General features: G+C 39.9%; 1 protein-coding gene across 2 annotated transcripts in view; it reads left to right on the top strand.

Annotated features, from left to right (window-relative positions):
- RBBP5 (RB binding protein 5, histone lysine methyltransferase complex subunit) overlaps positions 1 to 21,403 on the top strand; it is a 28,119-nt gene that overhangs the window by 4,050 nt on the left and 2,666 nt on the right. The window contains exons 2-13 of one of the 2 annotated variants that reach the window (XM_070396471.1): positions 3,456 to 3,481; positions 5,054 to 5,226; positions 9,847 to 9,987; positions 10,709 to 10,871; positions 11,953 to 12,062; positions 13,322 to 13,441; positions 13,530 to 13,683; positions 13,774 to 13,845; positions 14,925 to 15,042; positions 16,176 to 16,245; positions 16,617 to 16,846; positions 17,607 to 17,798. In XM_070396471.1, coding sequence (XP_070252572.1) covers positions 3,456 to 3,481; positions 5,054 to 5,226; positions 9,847 to 9,987; positions 10,709 to 10,871; positions 11,953 to 12,062; positions 13,322 to 13,441; positions 13,530 to 13,683; positions 13,774 to 13,845; positions 14,925 to 15,042; positions 16,176 to 16,245; positions 16,617 to 16,846; positions 17,607 to 17,798 — 1,569 coding nt within the window. The remainder of the gene's footprint in view (positions 1 to 3,455; positions 3,482 to 5,053; positions 5,227 to 9,846; positions 9,988 to 10,708; positions 10,872 to 11,952; positions 12,063 to 13,321; positions 13,442 to 13,529; positions 13,684 to 13,773; positions 13,846 to 14,924; positions 15,043 to 16,175; positions 16,246 to 16,616; positions 16,847 to 17,606; positions 17,799 to 21,403) is intronic. The other variant, XM_070396472.1, reaches the window with a different exon arrangement.

Genomic DNA, 21,403 nt, shown 5'->3' on the forward strand with positions numbered 1-21,403 from the left:
TAGGAGAAGATAACTGGAACCAGCTGAAAGAACAATTAATTCTGTATTGTTGGGGCTGACAATAAAATTTGGGGATGATTTTACAAAAGGAAGTGCCTTTGAACCCAGACAGTAAATATGAAGTAGGATTTTTCCAGAGGGACAGTTGGAGAGGTCATTACCAGCGCAGAGAACAGTGGTGGTACAGTGTGTGTGGCATGTTCAGGAAACGGTGAGTAGTTTATAGCTGGTGCTTAGGGTGGATTAAACAAGTTCCATACTAAGTGCTGATGGGGAGTTAGCCAAAGAGAAATAGGAAAATACCAGCTGAGGCCAGATTGAAATTTCTTTTTGAAATTATTCTTAGGTCCGGCCGGTGTGGCTCAGTGGTTGATCGTTTACCTATGAATCTGGAGATCACGGTTCGATTCCCGGTCAGAGCATGTGCCCAGGTTGCAGGCTCAGTCCCCAGTGTGGGGTATGCAGGAGGATTCTCTCTCATCACTGATGTTTCTGTCCCTCTCTCCCTTCCTCTCTGAATTTAAATAAACTCAATAAAAATATTTTTTTAAAAATTATTCTTAGGAGTTCAGTATATTGTTCAGCAAGGGATATTTTTTAGCAGTAAGTGAAATGATGGGATTTGGGGCTTAGAAAGTTGTGGCAACTTTAAGAAGTGTTGAGGGAGGCAAGACTGGAGCTTAGGAAATGTAGTGATTATGGTAGTGATGGCATTGGATTGGGGTGCGTGTAGTGGGTTCAGTGATCTAGACACCTGCCAGTTGCATTTCTTTAAAAGAAATGCCACCAACTCCGTCATCACTTGTTAGATTGAGGGAGCAGAATGGAAACTGCTACTCGACCTAACTGCTACAAAGGGAGGAGTTGGTTGGCAAGTAGGAAATAATAGGAACATTGAGAGAAAAAGACCATGAAATTTTAGAGTCATGATAATCAAGTTGTCAAGGAGGGGATGTTCAGCACTTTAGAGGGTGGGGAACCTTTTTCCTGCCAAGGGCCATTTGGATGTTTATAACATCATTCTTGGGTCATACAGAATTATCAACTTAAGAATTAGCCTGCTATATTTGGTCAAACATTTAGTTAATTCACCCCTGATGCCTGGCAGGGCCAGACCAAGTGATTTCACAGGCCTGATGTGGCCGCAGGCCCGATGTTCCTCACTCCTGACTTAGCGAATAGACATTCTCCCATATCACGAGGCCGGGAGGAAGAAGGCTGGGAAGGCCTGTGAAGCTCAAAGGCAGTTTGGAGAAAGGATCCTGGTAGAAAAAAAGGGTTTGACCGGGGTTTATTTCTCTTTGGCATTCATATCTTTGGGGATTTCTTCCCGTTAATGGTCTTTAACCAAGCCTAAGTAGTCTATTGTGACAGGAAATGGTAGATGGTGGGAGGATGGAGAATACGAAAGTGGTCTTGAGCATTCCGAGGAAAGGCCTGTGCTCTCCTAACCCTGCGCGATGGCATTCTTGCTCAGACTCTTCAACCAAAGTGTCCCAGACCAGCTTAGTCTTCTTTGTGTTCCTTTAAACTCCTTATTGTACCCCTGTTAACCAGGATGAACCTCAAAAAAAAGAAACCCACCCCAAAACATAAAAATACAAAATCAGAGGTAACCTGTGTTGAGGGGTAATCATGCATTAAAAGGGTCCTGGATTCTGGATTCTCTCAGATTATTTTTAAAAAATATATATTTTATTGATTTTTTACAGAGAGGAAGGGAGAGGGATAGAGAGTTAGAAACATCTATGAGAGAGAAACATCGATCAGCTGCCTCCAGCACATCCCCTACTGGGGATGTGCCCGCAACCAAGGTACATGCCCTTGACTGGAATCGAACCTGGGACCCTTCTGTCTGCAAACCAATGCTCTAGCCACTGAGCCAAACCGGTTAGGGCTCTCAGATTCTTTTGTGTGGCTTTCCCACCTCCCAACACAGCACAAGCCACACTCGGTCCTTCCTGAGTGCTGTATATTTTTAGGTTATGTTTTTTAATTTGTTTTTTTTTTTAATTATTTTTATTTTTATTGATTTCAGAGGGGAAAGGAGAGGGAGAGGGAGAGAGAGATAGAAACATCAGTGATGAGAGAGAATCATTGATTAATTGTCTCCTGCACACCCCACACTGGGGATCGAGCCCATGACCTGGGCATGTGCCCTGACCGGGAATTGAACTATGACCTCCTGGTTCATAGGTTGATGCTCAACCACTGAGCCACGCTGGCCAGGCTTGGTTTTAATTTTTAAATAAATTTTTGTTTGTTTCTTAACCATGGGAACATCAAGCTATATTATTGATTTGGAAAAAATGTATAGTATAAATTGTTAAAGAAGCAAGTCACATAATATGTGTGCACATTAGATAGATCAAGATAATTACCCTTTTAATTAGAGCAGATGGCTTCTTTTTAAAATAAAATCTTATTTGGATGCCCTAGATGTAAAGTAGCTTTCTTGAACCTGTAGTTCTCAGTGTATAGTTTAAAAAACATTGTAATAAAATCTAAGTAAATACTGGCAAAGATGGTGCTGCTGCTGAAATGAAACTTTTTTAAAAAAATATTTTTATTGATTTCAGAGAGGAAGGGAGAGGGGGAGAGAGAGAAACATCAATGATGAGAGAGAATCATTGATTGACTGCCCCCTGTACACCCCCTACTGGGGATCCAACCTGTAACCCAGGCATGTGCCCTTGATCGGAATTGAACCCGGACCTCCAGTCTGCAGGCGGACACTCTATCCATTGGGTCAGACCAGCTAGAGCTGAAATTAAACTTTTGACAAGCAGGTGGTATTATATCTATAGCTTGAAATGTTTATTACTTCTAATGTTTAAATACCAAATTTAATATAGAAAAAGCAGTCAGGGATTTTTGTACCAAAATGTTGTTTGCTTAATGTGCTTAACCAACTGCCAGATTATGTTACAACCTAAATGCTATTAATAAGGGGAATGATCTCTGCTGGTTGGCTGTTGTTAATAAAGATTTTAGAGAATGCTTGGGACTTAAGATAATTTGATTTGATTTTTAAAAGTTTGTTATTTAAAAATAAGCATAATAACATCATTACATGTTTACATAAATAACACATTTTTATGGGAAATAGGTACTTTAAAACAAAATAAAATTTAGTGAGAAGAGTGGCATTGTTTTACATTTTTACGAATCTCTGTAAAGTTTGCCTAAATAGAAGTTGGCAGTTTTCTTACATCTGCTTCTGCGTTCACTCTGTTGCAATATCATAGGTCATATAGCCTCAGGAGAACGCATCTATAAACATGAGATAATGAGGATAAAAAAGCAAGTACCGTCTTGACATGATAATGACAATAGGAAAGGGCTTCAGTTCCCATCCACATTTTGCAGGTCACTGCTATGCACCATTCATGAGCTGTAGGATCCCTGCTATGCCACCTGTGTTCCATCACATCTCTCTCTCTGTTTTGTTGCAGAGTCCTTTGGGCAGAATTATCCAGAGGTAAGAGTATAGTATTGTGATTCTTAGGAACATGATAACTCACTAGCTCTTGTGTTTGAGTGGGAAATGCATTTTGATCTCTTTTTTGTGTGTGACAAGTATTAAATGTGATGATATCTTTTGCTATAATAAGGACCTAAATGTTCAATTTTAAGTGGGGGAGGCAGATAGGCAGTTAGCTGGAAAGCTCACCATAATGTAAATATTATAGTTAATTTCCCTTTAAATTAAAAATGACTGATTAAAGGATCACAAACAGCACCATCACCTGTATATTGATTTTTTTCTAGTTTTGATCAATGCTTTTACATAGTAATAAATCAATATGTATGCTATAAGTGTGCTTTATTTTTTTAAATGTAAAAATATTTTGTGTAATACTTGGAATATATTTCATTGTAGCCATGATTATTTTAAATGGCTTGATAATAATATAAAACATTTATTTGGCTTTTCTAATGTTACACATATAGACTGTTCTAGGGTTCTTGTTTTAAAGTATTTTTCTTGGGATAAATTAAAAAAATATGATTACTGGGTCAGTGGGATGACTCTTTCAATGAATCTTGTTATATATAGTTGGCCTAACTGTCCTCTAGACCAGTGATGGCGAACCTTTTGAGCTCGTCGTGTCAGCATTTTGAAAAACCCTAACTGAACTCTGGTGCCGTGTCACATATAGAAATTTTTTGATATTTGCAACCATAGTAAAACAAAGATTTATATTTTTGATATTTATTTATTTTTTAATCTTTAAATTCTTTATTAGTTAAGGTATTACAAATGTGTCCTCATCCTCCCATTAACCCCCATCCTCCCCTCCCCCACTCATGCTCTCATCTCCCTGTTGTCCATGTCCATTGGTTTGGCTTTTGATATTATTTTATATATTTAAATGCCATTTAACAAAGAAAAATCAATCAAAAAAATGAGTTCACGTGTCACCTCTGACACACGTGTCATAGGTTTGCCATCACTGTTCTAGAGCAGTGGTTCCCAAACTTATTTGGCCTACCGCCCCCTTTCCAGGAAAAATATTACTCAGTGCCCCCTGGAAATTATTTTTTTTTTAAATTTTAATAGCAATTAAACAGAAAGATATATGTATTAATGTTTCTACCTTTTTCGTAAAATATAGTAAAGAAAGGTGTAAATTAGAAACATTGAAGTTTGAAATTATGAAACTATTTATTGAACTCAGAATAGAAAGGTAATACAAAAGAAGTTAAAACAAATGCACCTGTGGCCATCACCGCCCCCCTGGATCGCTGCAGCGCCCACCAGGGGACGGTAGCACCCACTTTGGGAATCACTGCTCTAGAGTGTGTGTATAAAGTTACAGTGGTAGTGTAAGGGATTGATCACACCTGTTTCCAAAAATTCTGTTAGCTTTTATAAATATCTCTTCATTAGGTCTAGTTTAATTGATACAAGAACGTACGTAGAGATTATTGTGGTGTACAACATGATTTAAATTCAAGAGAAGTGTCTATAGATAGTAGAGAACCTTTACAAAATAGTTTGCACACCTGGGTATTATTGTCTGTATTCTTGTGTTTGTTTTAATTTTAGGAAGCTGATGGAACTTTGGATTGTATCAGCATGGCCCTGACTTGCACCTTTAACAGGTGGGGCACGCTGCTTGCAGTTGGCTGTAATGATGGCCGAATTGTCATCTGGGATTTTTTGACAAGAGGCATTGCTAAAATAATTAGTGCACATATCCATCCAGTCTGTTCTTTATGGTAAGGAATTTTAATATTACTATGTTTAATATGAGTTAATGTAGTGGGATGAATGGTGACTGTAATTGGCATCTTACTGTAGATATTTTAATATTTAATATTACTAATCCAGCCACTAGTAATGTAATTAAATTACTCATAGCTGGTGTAGACCTTGAACCCATGTTGTCCTTCAAGTTCCTTTGTAATGATATGGATTTGTATAAAGCTCTGTCTGAGAATATTTCAATACTGAAAAGAAATATTTACTGATTGTAGCTGTAATAATGTTTGTGATAAAGATGTTTCATTTAAAATAAAAATTTTGGTTAGGAGAGAAGCTTGGGAGTCATCTAGTCCAGGCTTGTCCAGGTTCTTGATTCCAGCAATTTTAGTTATCCAAAGAATGTCCATTTCTTCATTGAACTGTATAGTTATTAAGGCTTCCTGTCAGATAATTTGAGTTGAACACTGATTTAATATAAATTCCTATTGATTACTTTCTTACTCTCTGAGATGACTATTTAGAAAATTTTATTTTGGCACAGCACTTCTTTTAAATGAACTTGGGGCCCAAAAAAGCATCTAATCAAATCTAAATTTACTAAACAGTAACATATTTCCTTTTGTCTAAGTAGAAGCAGCAGAAGTATTGTAAAGCACTGGATTGGGGGGAGGCCGAATCCCAGTCTAGTTTTGGCCACTAATGAACTGGTGGTTTTGGGCAAGACTTTTCTCTAATATACAAAGGGAGAGCACCAGCCTGGGTGATCTCTTACGTCCCTTCCAGCTCCATTGCGTTTCATTTCTTTTTTATTGTTGTGTTTTTATATAAGGATTTATTTTTAACAGCTTTATTAAGATACTAGAGGCCCGGTGCACGGATTCGTGCACATTGAAAGGAAATTAATTAGAAGGTGGCCGGTGGGGTGGGATTGGGCGAGAAGGGCCGGACATGCCCTGGAGCCAACCTCCCACAGTCCCTCCCAGGCTGGCTGCACCTGGGGCAGCACTGGGGCTCAAACGGCATCTATGGAGTGAGCAGGGTCCCTTGGCCTGGCCTGTGGGGATCGGGCCGAAACCGGCAGTCCCACATCCCTCGAGGGGTCCCAGAGGGCAAGAGGGCACTCTGCAAAGGTGCTGTCACTTGGCAGCTCCTGCGTTGAGCGCCTGCCCTCTGGTGGTCAGTGCATGTCATACCTGCTGACCTTGCTTATCCTTTTATATATATGGATTTTAATTAAACAGTCTCCTATGGGTAGTAATTATTACTGTTCCTGTGTTATAGGTGAGGAGATTGAAGTTTAGAAAGGTATATAACTTGCCAAAGATCAAACAGCGAGGAGGTGGTATTGTCCGGGCATAAGTCTGACTCTTGAGCCCATGTTCTTCACCATGGAGATATATTACCTGCTAAGTCCTCATTAGCGATTCCTCTTTGTTGCAAAATTTGGATAAGTACTGGTTTGGGGGTTCTTTTTTTGTTTCTTCCTTCTGTTTTTGATTCTCTGTTTTCTTTTTCCTGCCTCCTGTGGGTTTCTTGAACATTTTTTAGAATTCCATTTTGATTTACCTGTAGTATATTTTTTAGCTTTTTAGTAGCTACTAGGTATTATATTGTATATATAAAACTTATCACCATTAGCTGGCGTTGACATTTTACCAGTTCAAATGAAGTGTAAGAAACCTTTCCTCTCTTTACCCTCTTTTGTTTATAATTGTCTTAAATATTTCCTCTATATATATTGAGACCCATATAAGACAGTATTTTGATTTTTGCTTCATATGTCAAAACTTAAGAAGGAAAAAAAGTATTTACCGATATTTTTACTCTTTTCATTGTTCTTTCTTCCTGATGTTCTAATTTCTTCTTTTATCATTTCCTTTTTGTTTAGAGAACTTCCTTGAGCTATTCTTTTAGGGTAGGTCTGCTGGTGACAAATGTCTTGATTTACCTCTTTGTTCCTGAAGGATATTTTCACTGAATATTGAATTTGGGTTGACAGTTCTTTTCTTTAAGCACTTAAAAAATGTGTCACTTCCTTCTGACATTAATGGTTTCTGATGAGAAATCTGCTATCATGTGAATTGTTCCATATACCTGGTAGGTAAGGTGTCATTTCTTTCAATGCTTTTAAGACTTTTTTCTTTGAACTTCCTCCATTTTTCTCTGGGCAGAAACCTCCACCCAGCTGGCCTTTGCTGCACATTCTGGATTTCAGTCTTCCCCCAGCCCCAATAAACCCTTTTTGCTGAATGAGGAAAAAATAGATTCTTTTCATTGTCTTTAGTTTTCAGAAGTTTGTCTCTGGGTCTTAGAGTAAATTTCTTTGAGCTCATCCTGTTTGAGGTCTATTCAGTTTCTTGAATCTGTAGGTTATATAATCTTTTGCCAAGTTTGGGAAATTTTCAGCATTATATCTTCAAATACTTTTATTCCCTACTTTTTTTTCTCTTCTTCCAGGACTCTGATAATATAGCTTTAGATCTTTACTATAGTCCCACAGGTCTGTGAGGCTCTGTTCATTTTTTTTTTTTTTAATATATTTTATTGATTTTTTACAGAGAGGAAGGGAGAGAGATAGAGAGTTAGAAACATCGATGAGAGAGAAACATCGATCAGCTGCCTCCTGCACATCTCCCACTGGGGATGTGCCCGCAACCCAGGTACATGCCCTTGACTGGAATCGAACCTGGGACCTTTCAGTCTGCAGGCCGATGCTCTATCCACTGAGCCAAACCGGTTTGGCGTCTGTTCATTTTTTTTCCATTTTTTTTCTTCCTGTTATTCAGATTGCAATTTTTAAATTTTATTTACTGATTCTTTCCTCTTTCTTCTTCATTGGCTGCTGAACCCATTCCTGAGTGTTGTTTTTTTTTTTTTATTTGTCATTCCAATTATTTATGCATTCATTGGGTGATTCTTGTATGTGCCCTGACCGGGGATCGAACCGTGACCTCCTGGTTCATAGGTCGATGCTCAACCACTGAGCCATGCCAGCCGAGCTGTTTTTTTAATTTTAGTTATAATTTTCAATTATAAAGTTCCCATTTCAGTTCTTCTTTGTATCTTCTGTTTCTTTGCTGAGACTTTTCGTGTTTGTTTTCCCCCCCATTTATTTCAAGCATGTTTGCAGTTTCTTATTGAAGCATTTTTATGATGGCTGCATTTAAATCCTTGTCAGATAATTCTAAATCTATGTTATCTCTGTGTTAGTATCTGTTGATTGACTTTTCTCATTCAAGTTGAAATTTTCTTTGTTCTTGGGTGGTAGTGATTTCCATTTGCAACTTGGGCAATTTAGGTGTTGTGTTGTAAGAATGTAGAGCTTATTTATTATTTAAATCTTGTGTTTTAGCAGGCCTCCTCTGGTACTGCACCAACGGGAAGGGAGGGCACCATCTTGTTATTGCCAGATGGGTTAGAAGTCCACGTTTCTCATTTGGCTGCAATATGCTGGGTGAGATTGGAAACTCAGGCTCCCCACTGGGCCTCCTAGGCTGATGCTGTCCTGCCTGGAAGGCTCGAAGTGCTTTGTTCCTGTTCCCCACCTGGTCTACACTAATTCTGTGGCTGAGATCCTCATTACCACCTGGTGGGCGTGAAGGACACCAGCTAGGAGGGAAGAGTGCTATGCTGCAAACTGGGCAGTAGTGGAAGTCTAGACTCTCTATTTAAACCTTGTTGACGGGGGTTGCAGTTTTTCCTGTGGTGGTTGCTGGAATAAGGTGACTATTGTCTAAATGTTTTCTGTCTCACTGGTTTGTCCTTTCCTGGTCCTTTGGTCAAAGAAAACAGGCTCTCCTCCAGCCTTTTTGTGTGTGCCCATTGGTATTGCTGTGTTGTTGGCTTCTCCATCACTTGGTCTGGGACATGGGAGGCAAAAAGAACACCCAGTGAACAGTTAAGTCATTTCTCTATCCTGCAGTCTCTAGTCAGTTGTCTTCTCTCTGTCTTTCAGAGTCTTTTTCTGTTTGTTGGAGGAATTCATTCCTTTCTTAATTATCTTATATATATAAAAGCCTAATATGCAAATTGTCCCCTTGGGAGTTTGACTGGGAGTTTGATCGCTCGCTATGATGTGCGCTGACCCCCAGGGGGTGGTGTGGAATGAAGGAAGGCCCTGGCCCGCAGCCGGCAGCCAGAAGGCCCTGTTTGGCCCTGATGACTGGCCAGGTCTAGGGACCCTACCCGTGCACGGATTTCATGCACCAGGCCTCTAGTTTTAAATAACAGATACTTATCTTTATTATTTGTTTAAGCTCTGGAGGTACTACTGCAGGAGCAATCAGAAAGCTCAGATACTCCCTCTCCACCCCTAAGAAAATAACCTGTTTTTTGTTAAATCAACACTTAAGTGCTTGCTGATTGTAGACTAATATGTTCATGTTCTTTCACAGAGCCACTTGTAGTGTTACCTTGAATTGTTAAGACCTTCTGTTATTAGTTATGAAAATGTCACAAAAACATTCTTATTTATTGCTTAGTTGGGAGAGCCTGTTGTGGATATGTTTTTAAAAAAGAAATATTGACCCTATACAATTAAGGCAATAATGTGACTCAGGCGGTTTTGCCCATAAGAGTGGTATGATATACTTTACCTTAAAACATGTGCTAAGTTACTCTTTTTCCCTTCTCAGCTGGAGTCGAGATGGTCATAAGCTCGTGAGTGCTTCCACTGATAACATAGTGTCACAGTGGGATGTTCTCTCAGGAGACTGCGACCAGAGGTTTCGGTTCCCTTCACCCATCTTAAAAGTCCAGTATCATCCACGAGATCAGTATGTTTAATCTGAACTGTTCTTCCTGGGGTGGGGTCTAATTTTATATGGATTAGCTCCACGCTCATGACAATTTCAGTTTAAGGTTTTGGGAAGCAAATTCACACATCCCTAGACCTTCCACATAAAAAGTCTTCCTGTCTAGGTTGGCTCTACTAAATAGATTTTAAGGAGTGAGTTATATAGTGAAATGCTGGCCAAAAATAGGACTTTGGAAATGAACAAAGATAGGAATAAGTATAATAACTAGTCCTTGACCTGCCCTCCCCTCTCCCCATTTTTGGATTTCTTTAGTAGAAGAAATCATTCAGTATTAAACTGCATTTAAGAAAGAATTACCTAATCATTCTGTTACCCAGACATAACTGTCTGCATTTCTCTGGTCAAGTTCTCTTTACATATAAAGGTGGTTATATAAAGCTCACAAAGCACAGATATGCCATGTTACATGTTCATAAATATGTATTTTTTACATGGTTTTCATCAGTATTTTACTTAATTTCATACTTATTTTACTAGTTTGCTACATTTTTATTTTTAGTGATTACATTTCATTTTGTCAAGGTAGGATTCCATAACTATTCAGTCATTTCTCTATCATTAGACAGTTAGATTTTAGGCTTTCACTATATTCAGTTTGCTTGGGCTAGAAGAGTAAGTGAGGGTATCAACCTTCTGATACCAAAGCAACAGCCAATGTACTATTCATATTTTTAAACAGGAACAAGGTTCTCGTGTGTCCCATGAAATCTGCTCCTGTCATGTTGACCCTTTCAGATTCCAAACATGTTGTTCTACCGGTAGACGATGACTCGGACTTAAACGTGGTTGCATCTTTTGATAGGCGAGGGGAATATATCTATACAGGAAATGCAAAAGGCAAGGTAAGCCTAGAAGCCAGCAAAATACCCCTCAGTCATCCTGTGCTTTGCCTCATTTCATGTGTACTTGTGCTACTTCCTTTGAAATTTCTTCTACCCCCACTCTAAGCATGCCTCCTGCAAATATAGCTTATTTTTCTCTCATGCTTAATAATTTCTGTTCTTTGGTTTTAGAGTGGTCAGAGATTATGTGGCCTAGAAAAAGATGGAAGGGCCTTTACTGGGTGCTACTAAGGAAGGGTCATTTCTAAATTATATTACTGCTGGTGAAAATACTTAGTTCTGTAAATATTGTATAATTCAGGCTAGCGTAACCTGTAGTTTTGTAGAAGTCAGGTTAGACGAGCGCTAAGGTACCTTTTAAGCTTAGCGTTTGTAGTTCCATTAGGCACCTTGATTTTTTTTTTTTAACTAGGGCACATTGTAGTAAAACAAACAAACATAAAAGTACATACAACATAAAATTTAGCACCTTAACCATAAAATGTATAATTCATGAGTATTAAGTATATTCACATTGTTGTACACCCATCACCACCATTCATCATCTTGCAAAACACTAAATAATAACTCCCTACTCCCTGCTCCTACACCCCTACCCCTCCCTCCAGCCCCTGGTAACTATCATTCGGTCTTTATGAATTTGGCTACTTTAGGTACCTCATATAAATGGACTCATACAGTATTTGTCTTTTTGTGACGGGCTTATTTCATTTAGTATAATATCCTTAAGATTTATCCATGCTCAGCATGTGCCAGAATTTCCATCCTTTTCAAGGCTGAATAATATTTCGTTGTATGTATGTACATTTTATTCATTCATCTGTTGATGAATACTTGGGTTGCTTCCACTTTTTGATCATTGTGATTAACACTAAACATTCTCTTTTAAGAATAGATTAAGACACTATCCTTTATTTGAAGAGGTAAAAGGCAATACCAGTTAATCAAGTTGAATACATGGGAATAAAGATGTTTATATTTTTACCTAGTCTCTCCCAGTTTTAGAAACAGAAGCCAGATCCAATTACTGTAAGTTACCTGAATACTTACTTACTTTTAACTTTTTTTTTTTAAACTTTAGATTTTGGTCTTAAAAACAGATTCTCAAGATCTTGTTGCTTCCTTCAGAGTAACAACTGGAACAAGCAATACCACAGCCATTAAGTCTATAGAGTTTGCCCGGAAGGGGAGGTGAGACCTTGTCTTTTTAGGGACAGTTTTAAAATTGAGTGGAATGCAAAAATACATTGGTTCACACTTTTTGTGTATATTTTACTTATAATTTTGTAAAAGTTTACTTTAAACATGGTTATTAGAGCCCGGCCAGTGTGGTTCAGTGGTTGAGCATCGACCTATGAACTAAGAGGTCCTGGTTTGATTCCTGGTCAGGTAACATGCCCGGGTTGTGTGTTTGACCCCCATTGGGGGGCATGCAGGAGGCAGCCAGTCAGTGATTCTCTCATCATTGATGTTTCTGTCTCTCTCTCCCTCTCCCTTCCTCTCTGAAATCAATAAAAATATTTTTAAAAATGGTTATTAGAAACTGTCAATATCTGGTTCTTAAATTTTCTGCATTGACCGAGCATTTACTAGTACATCTTCTTTATCAGGAGGTTATCAGGCAGTTCTTTACAGAAAGAATATCTGAGTGATATGTGCTGAACCAGTGCCTGGCATGTGGTTAGCACTGGGTAAAGATCAGCTATTATTATAATTAGAATAGATGTCACAGAATTCACAGAGTAACTGAACATACACTTTACTCACATAAAACCAGCCTGTTTACCCCTTTAATTTCCAATGTTTTTCTGGTAAGTTTGGTTATCCAGCTAGAAGTAGACATATCAACAGAGACAAGAAGAAATAGGTTGTCAATAAAAGAGGTAACACTCATCCTATTTCATGTAGGAACACCATAAAGCTTCGGGAACATTCTCTTCTATTAAGAAAAGGTTTGTCAGTAAAGTCTGGAAGAAGGGTGTGCAATAATATATTTTAGACAAATTTCTAAAGTTATTAACAGTAAAAAACAAAGGAACATTTTAAATTGAAATAGTTTACGAACTCATTAAGAAGAATATATTGTATATGAAACAGCCCAGAGAAATGAAGTATTTATATACGTTTAACTGTATTCTTGGGACTTCAGCAAGCTGGTTTCAATTTACAGGTCTTGTATTTCAGTCAGTACTGATGACTGGTTTGTTAGTTTGCACAGGCAGGGTTCAAGGATACACAGAAGGTATATAATATATTTTCACTTCAAATTAAATTTTCGTTTGGAATGTGGCAGGTAGATGCATAGGTATTTGAGCACATTACTTAGGTCTTTACTCAGTTTCTCCCCGGTTTATTCGTTGTTTTATGGTACTGTTCTAAGGAACAGGTTGTAATAGAAAATGTTAACGGAAACAGATTCCTGACTTGTGATTTTTTTCTCCTTTCTGCAGTTGCTTTTTAATTAACACGGCAGATCGAATAATCAGAGTTTATGATGGCAGGGAAATCTTAACCTGTGGGAGAGATGGAGAGCCTGAACCTATGCAGAAGTTACAGGACTTGGTCAATAGGTGGGTAGCAGACCCTAGAAGAATGTGTGCTGATTCGTAACCTGGGCTCAGGTTCCAGTTTTCCTTGGGTGCTTTCTGTGTCCTTTAGGACCCCGTGGAAGAAATGCTGCTTCTCTGGGGATGGGGAGTACATAGTGGCCGGGTCAGCCCGGCAGCACGCCCTGTACATTTGGGAGAAGAGCATAGGCAACCTGGTGAAGATCCTCCACGGGACGAGAGGAGAGCTCCTGCTGGATGTGGCTGTGAGTAGGATGAGGTTGCTGTTGTTACTTCTGTAACAGACGTGTGGCTTCCTTCTTAGAACTGATTGTTCTTTCCTTTGTTAAATTCAGTGGCATCCTGTTCGACCCATCATAGCATCTATTTCTAGTGGAGTGGTATCCATCTGGGCACAGAATCAAGTAGTAAGTATTTTTCTGGTTTAATTACTTTGAAACTAGGAACGCTTTTTTTTTTTTAATCATAGAATTTTACAAATAGTACACTAAAAATTACCTTACTTTTTTTTGCATATGATTCTTTTTATTTATTGATTGATTTCAGAGAGGAAGGGAGAGGCAGATATGGAAACATCAATGATGAGAGAGAGTCATTGATCGGCTGCCTCCTGCATACCCTCTACTGGGAATTGAGCCAGCAACCCAGGCATGCACCCTGACTGGGAATAGAACCCTGACCTCCTGGTTCATAGGTCAATGCTCAACCACTGAGCCACACCAGCTGGGCTTGCATATGAATCTTGTAACCTAAATAGGTTCAGTGCATCGAGATTTGCCTTATTTTGATGGGATGGTCTTGGGCGATAGCCAATTTACTAGTTGTTTTCAGCGAGAAGTCTAGTGGACTTTCTGCTACATTTTTCTGTTTCTTTATCTGAGATAGATTATTCTTTTGCTTTTATTTGCAGCTCAGTTTCTGTTTTATATCTTGGTTTTATTTTAAACACCTTTCATTATATTTATAATCAGTGTACTCATAATCAGGCTAATATATGGAATATTTGAAGATGTTGGGCCCTAGAATTTCCTTTACTGACTGCACTTTTTGGGTTATAAAGCAATATTTGTTAACACCTTGGAGAATGGTTAATTAGCAGCCTAGAAAGTGTGTAGAACTCTGATCATTTTGCCTTACTTGCCCTTTGGGGCCGTACCGAGCAAGTACGGGGTAGAGGTTTGGGCTTTGATTATTGCCTCAGTGAAGAAGATGAAGTGGGAGTTGGAGTTGATTTTACATCTTAAAAAGATTAAAGATGGCAGTTTTTTTTTTTAATGAAAGAACTACAGTTAATAATAACTTGGAATGTTTAAGATAGGAAATACCTTAATATAGTAAAACCTATAGATACCCGATTTTCATTATCCATCAAATTTGATCTCCGAATTCTAAGTTGTTTTCATGTGTAAATCTCTCACGTATGTAATTAGTGTCTAGAGCACAGACTTGCTTTCTCAGACGGCTATGTACTCTGTTTGTGGCATAGGAAAACTGGAGTGCCTTTGCACCAGACTTCAAAGAGCTGGATGAAAATGTAGAGTACGAGGAAAGAGAATCAGAGTTTGATATTGAAGATGAAGATAAGAGTGAGCCGGAGCAGACAGGTAACATTTCTCCATTGCAGACAATATTTCTCAAAGGAAAACTGATTGCTTTATTTAGTATTCATTTTTAATTTGTGTTGAAAGTTTACTTCATCATTTAGTCTAAAACGTCACCTTTTTAAATTGACTAGGGCTTACATGGACATTATTACTAGGATTTGCCAGCTCTCTTGACATTTCACTTTGCATTTCCTGGTCAGTAACTGAGGGTTTACCTGCAGAACTTAGCAAAGCTCCCATACATGCTGAGTCTCAGCTGTGTCATGTGTTGTCTCTCCTTGTCAGTAACGTGACGGTGAAGAGCTCAGGCTCTGGAGTCACATTGTATTGGGAACTTATTCCTTCATCCTGAATGTCCTCGTGTGTATAAGAGTGGTGATAATAGAGCCTGCCTTTTAGGGTTGTGGGGAATGGATGAGGTACTTCACCCAAAGCACTCAGTGTAGTGCCAGGTCTGATAGGCATCCCGTTATGATCATGATCATTGATATTTTTCTCTATCTTCTGAACTTCCTGGTAGGAAACTCATTGAGAATAAAGATTTGACTTTTTATCCCCATAGTGTCTAACACAGGGCTTTATATCTAGTGGGGGTTTCAGTATGTGAATGCTTATTCTGCCCAGTTGGCACTGTCAGTGAGTAATTAATGCCACAGATCACCTTGATGGTGCTGGAATTAGGTCCCTATTTTGTAAGAATAGGGAACTCGCACACCTCATGTGTGTTGGCAGGACCACAACATGTGCGAGACTGTATCGGTGCGATTGGATTGTGTTCTGTGAAGCTTCAGACTTTCACAAAAGTTGTTCTCCTTCTCATCTCCTTAGCACATTGAACATACCTTTACTGTAGCACTTACTATGTTGAATTGAAATGATCTGTTAACATCTGACTTCCCAGTTAGACTATGAAGCTTTTACTGAAGAACTGTTCCCAAGTGTCTTGGTTTCACTGTAGTCCCCGTGCCTAGCACATGGTGGCAATTAGCACATATTTGTTGAATGATTAAATAAATGAACCGTTTGCTTCTCCTCCTTGGTTTCTCCCGAATTTCCATTTATGAAAATCATTGAGCCACGAGTGAAAAGCAGTTTTGCACTTTTCACGCCTCTGCTGTCTGTCTGTCCGGCAGGGGCTGATGCTGCTGAGGATGAAGAAGTGGATGTCACCAGTGTGGACCCTATTGCTGCTTTCTGTAGCAGGTGAGCCACCTCGGGGGGCTAGGCCTCAGGACGCTCCTCCTCTGCAGTTCCCCGTGGCTGGCCCTTCAGTCCCATCTGCTTATTAGCCCCAAGAGATAGCTGCTTCTGTGTACATGAAGTCCCTTCCTTTCTCCCCTGATAGAACATCTTAAACTGGAATAACTCATTTATGCCACTTAATTTTACTACTGATTTTATTAATCAGGCTGTCTGATTTCCTTTCATTCATGCTGGCTTTCTTAGAATTCCAGATCCATACCTGGAATTGCTAATGGTTAATAGAGGTGATTCTGTCCCAGAGGAAGGGTTATTGGTTTAAGCAACTGTCTCCTCTTTTTTTCCAATCCCTTGTCTGATCTTATTCCAAATAGTGATGAAGAGCTGGAAGATTCAAAGGCTCTATTGTATTTACCCATTGCCCCTGAGGTAGAAGACCCAGAAGAAAATCCTTATGGCCCCCCACCGGATGCCGTCCAAACTTCCTTGATAGACGAAGGGGCTAGTTCAGAGAAGAAGAGGCAGTCTTCTGCAGATGGGTCCCAGCCACCTAAGAAGAAACCCAAAACAACCAATATAGAACTTCAAGGAGTTCCAAATGATGGTAAGAGCCGCCTCTTCTCTGCCTCCTGAGAGACACCCCTTTTTACTCTTCACACAATCTGGTAGTTTCCTGTTTCAGTGATTTTATGTTAAAGGAATTTTCCCATGAGTCTCTACAACTTTGTAATGATTTCATGTGCTTTCACTTCTCTTTCAAAATGGGAGGTTCTGCCCTCTGTACTTTGCCTAAGATGACGACACACGTTAAGTTTTCTGACATCTGGCTCTGAGTTTGCCACCATTTCCATCGCTGCTGCCCACCCCGCCCCTGAAGAGTTTATTAGGTGGTAAAGTACTAGTCAGACTTGGACAGTCTTCTTTCTTCCTTCATACTCTTTGCAGTCTGACTTGGGAGCCTTAATAATCACGTGGTTGAGTCAGGATTCTTACCCGGGACTCTCTAGTTCCAAAGCCCATTTCCTCTCTGTTCTCACATGACGTTATGGTTGTGTGCATTCCTGTTCTGCCTTGGTGTGTACACTGTCAGTGTGTCTTCCAGCTACTTTTTCCATTTAGAGCTGCTGTGGTTTGGTGCAGTCCACATAGGCTGTATGTGCCCTTTCGCCAAGCAACTATTTCTCAATGGCCATTCTTTGTATAGTTTTATAAATAATAAAGCAAATTTTTCTCCTTGTATTAGTGGATCTGGGCATAAGGGCAACATCCTTTGCTCCTGGATAGGTGGCATGCCATGTGCTTAGTTGGGGTGATGGGGCTGGTGGTGTCCGGATTCCTTTCCATGCCTGTCTGTCCGTTTACAGAAGTCCATCCACTACTGGGTGTGAAGGGGGATGGCAAATCCAAGAAGAAGCAAGCAGGCCGGCCTAAAGGATCAAAAGGTAAAGAGAAAGATTCTCCATTTAAACCGAAACTCTACAAAGGGGACAGAGGTTTGCCTCTGGAAGGATCAGCGAAGGGTAAAGTGCAGGCGGAACTCAGCCAGCCCCTGACAGGTAAGGACACATGGGAGCGCTGTCCGGCTTGCTTTGTGGCCTTGCTGTGTACGGCCCGTGACTCCATGTTCCTGCAGCGCTTTTTCTTCCTTCCTCCTTTTTCCAAGTGGCAGGTGTTCTCTGAGTTTTAAGCTTCCAACAAGGGCAGGCTCAAACAGATTTGGCTTAATCCCGTGGCTCTTAACTTGGGTCCCTAAATAGGTTTAAGGGTCTGCATTCCCTTGATACTATATGAATGCAGAATATTGTGTGAATATTTGTGTAGGGAAGATGCCCATACCTTTAATTAGATTTCCTATCGGAATTCATGACCCGAAAAGGGGATACAACCCCTAGTTTAATTCATTCCTTCATCTGTATTTGCTCTTAGATGTTTGTTTTGTCTCAAATGAAAGAGCCATATAGATAACCAGAACTATAAGCTTGCTTTATATAGCCCCTGACTATTTAACTGTGGCCTCTCTCCCTTTCTCCCTCCTTCCCCCCCCCCCCCCCCCCCCGCCTCCCTCCCTCCTTCTCATTCTCTCTCTGTCTCTCTGCCAGTGGTCTAGAAGCAGTAATTAAGTTGTTGGTAATACTATCATGATAAAAAAAGAAGAGTTGTTTTTTTTGTTGTTTTTTTTCAAACAAGAGATTACCAAAAAGACAGGAACTACAATATCTTTGTAGCTTCTTAACACCTAAGCCTTTTGAAACTTACTGAGTTTTCTCACTTTTATATAATTGAGGAATTTTTATTAGGGGATGGGAGAACAATTTCAATTTTCTATCAGATATTTTTGACTCTAGGCTTTGGTCTCTTGTTTGGAAACTAGTAATCAAATTAGAATCCATTTCTATTCAAACATTGTTGGGCTTTAGAAACTTTGTTTTATGTACAAAGCGTTACTTTAGTTAATACAGTACTCTCAGTTTTTCGGCGGCTAGGTCAGTAGACTCAGCGCCCCAATGATAAAATATCTGGCTGTATTCAGGCTCCCCCCCCCCCCCCCCCCCGCTTTACAATTGTAATGAATATATGATGATGAGATGCACTGGGATGTGAGACAGAATTCCTTGCTTACACCTTAAGTCATTGTGCACATGACTTCTCTTCTGCAGAGAAGCTGAAGCAGGATCAGTGACTCAGCATTTTGAGTATTCTGCCTCAAATGAGCTAGGCTTTAGTTTTTCACCACCCAACACCTTATCACTGAACATCCCCACTTTTTCACAGCCCAGCACCTTACCACTGAGAACCCCCACTTTTCCCAACATTTATGGTGCTTCACTGATAGTTATCACCTCCACATTCAATCCACCGAAGGCTCCGTCTGTATATTTTTAAATAGCCTAAAAGAGTTATATGGGTATCGTCAATAAAGATTGCAGATTAGTAATTGACATATTAAATAAAATTGATTCTTTTATCACCCACTTCTTGCACACTTGCTACTACAGAAGACACAATTTAAGGTGTAAGTAGATTTTTCTGGCCCACAGAGCGGAAATGCTTCAGGGTGATTTAAAAGTTGGCCAAACATAGTGAATTAATTGAAATATTCTAGGACATAGTCTCCTGGCTCCTTCAAAAGCAGCCTGTAATTAATCATTTGCTTTGTGATAGTAAATGTATGGCAAATAAACCATTAAGTTTTCTCTCTATGATAGAGTGATTTCAACTTTTATGTTTAGTCGGTGTGGTCACTAGCAGTAGCTAAATATCTCTGACATTCGCCAAACTGGGTTTCTGTCAGGCACCCGGTGAGGTGCTGCTGGCATTTGCAGAGTAACAGCAGTGGGTTCTCAGCTGTGCTTCAGGAAGGTCTGGAAGAGTCAGAACCACAATGTTGGCAAGTTTCCTCAACCTTAAAGGGATGGGCCTTTTTATTCAGTAAACTTTTCAAAATACTGAATATAGTTTTCAGGGATACTTTGAACTAGATGTGGACTACATATTTTAGTACTGGTACAAATCAGCATTTCAAAGCTCCTTCTAGAAAGAATAGAAACCATTATCAGGGGCCTATTGGAAGTTTGTTTCCACTCACTTTGCCGACGAGGTTAAATGAGGCACCAACCTCATTAAAGACTAGAACCTTTATCTTGGAATAGCTGGACGCTTCAAGCTGGATTTTTATTTCTACATTATTAGGTACTTGAGTTGGTCAACCATAAGTAGACACAACTATTTTAATAGCTTTACCCTTTACAAGAACTAGAGGAGACTTTTATATAATAGAGCCAGGGTGATGACACATTTTCTGACAACACACAGACAAAACAACTGCATAGTTACTGCAAACATTTCACCAACTTCTCATGATTGTGTGCATGCGTACTTCCCCATGTGTAGGCTTCCTTCTGCTGTTTTCTCCTTCTCTGGCCTTGGTGCCCTGACCCTTTGCTGAATGGAAGCCTCAAAACTGAAATGGTCAGATTAAACTCGAGTTTGCTGAGGGGCAGGGTCATTAAGAAACCTCCAAGGGGCATTGTGGTGTGGTTCCAAGACTTTCTCTGAGAGCTGCATCCAGCTTTGTTGACCAGCTGCAGTTTGGTTAGGATCGTTGTGATGGCTGCAAATCTGGGGAGAGTGGTGCAACTGGGGATTACAGATAACTCCAGTAGAAGCCTGCGTTGCAAGACAACCCATCATATCTTTGTGTAGGATTTTTCGGGCAAGAGTGGGGCTTCATCCAATACGATGGTCAGCTTGGAGGGCCCTGAGCAAGCACAGGTGGCTGGCACAGGCTGGCTGACACACGCTATTAATTTTCAGATAGCCCCCCAAGGCCATAGAGATAAAAACTCTGGTATTTGAGTTTCATGTTCTTCCACACCTTGGAGATTCTCAGTAAAACGCAGCATACAATCACTGTAGATAGATTTCCCTGAGGTATTCAGAAATGAAATCTAACCCAGAATGCCTGAGGCTGAACCGTCTTCAGAAATCAGTTCAGGTGTTTGCTTCAGCAGCACATACACTAAAATTGGGATGCTCCAGAGATGAGCATGGCCCCTGTGCAAGGATCCCCCCCCCAAATCAATTCAGTCTGAGGGTCAGCTCAAGGTCGCCTCCCTCAAAATGCTCTAGCTTTGCATTCGAACTAAATTATTTGAAGGCAGGATTATAGGTGTAGGTTGTGTTACTGCTCAAGTTACATAAATGACAACTGTTAATATCTACAATTTAGGAGTTATTGAAGAAACCGTTTGGTAAGCCCTGATTAGCCCTGACGAAGCTACTATAGTGTGTTCCTATTGCAACAGCACGCTATGCATTTCAAAGGGTGGTTGGAAGACACATAAGTCATATAGAAATAATCTGCTCTCTGGAATCTAGAGCCACAGAAAATTCTTCCCTATCAGACAGCTCCTCAGTATTGGATAACGTCCATGAAGACACACTTTCTGTGATGAGGGAGGACCCATCAGTGAAGTGTGGTGAGGGTGACCCTGACCTTGGGACTTTTTGGAAAGACCAGACCAACGTGGCACTTATCAGGTTCCCCACAATTTCCTTATTAGCTACTCTCCAGAGGACAGTCCTCAGATCAAAACGTGAGATGCAAACAGAACCACCAGTGTCCCCGTTGCCCTGTGACCGCTTAAGGATTGCCCAAGAA

Source organism: Myotis yumanensis, unplaced genomic scaffold (genome assembly GCF_028538775.1).
Source record: "Myotis yumanensis isolate MYYU_CA2020_CCGP unplaced genomic scaffold, mMyoYum1.0.hap1 SCAF_17, whole genome shotgun sequence".
Lineage (NCBI taxonomy): Eukaryota > Metazoa > Chordata > Mammalia > Chiroptera > Vespertilionidae > Myotis > Myotis yumanensis.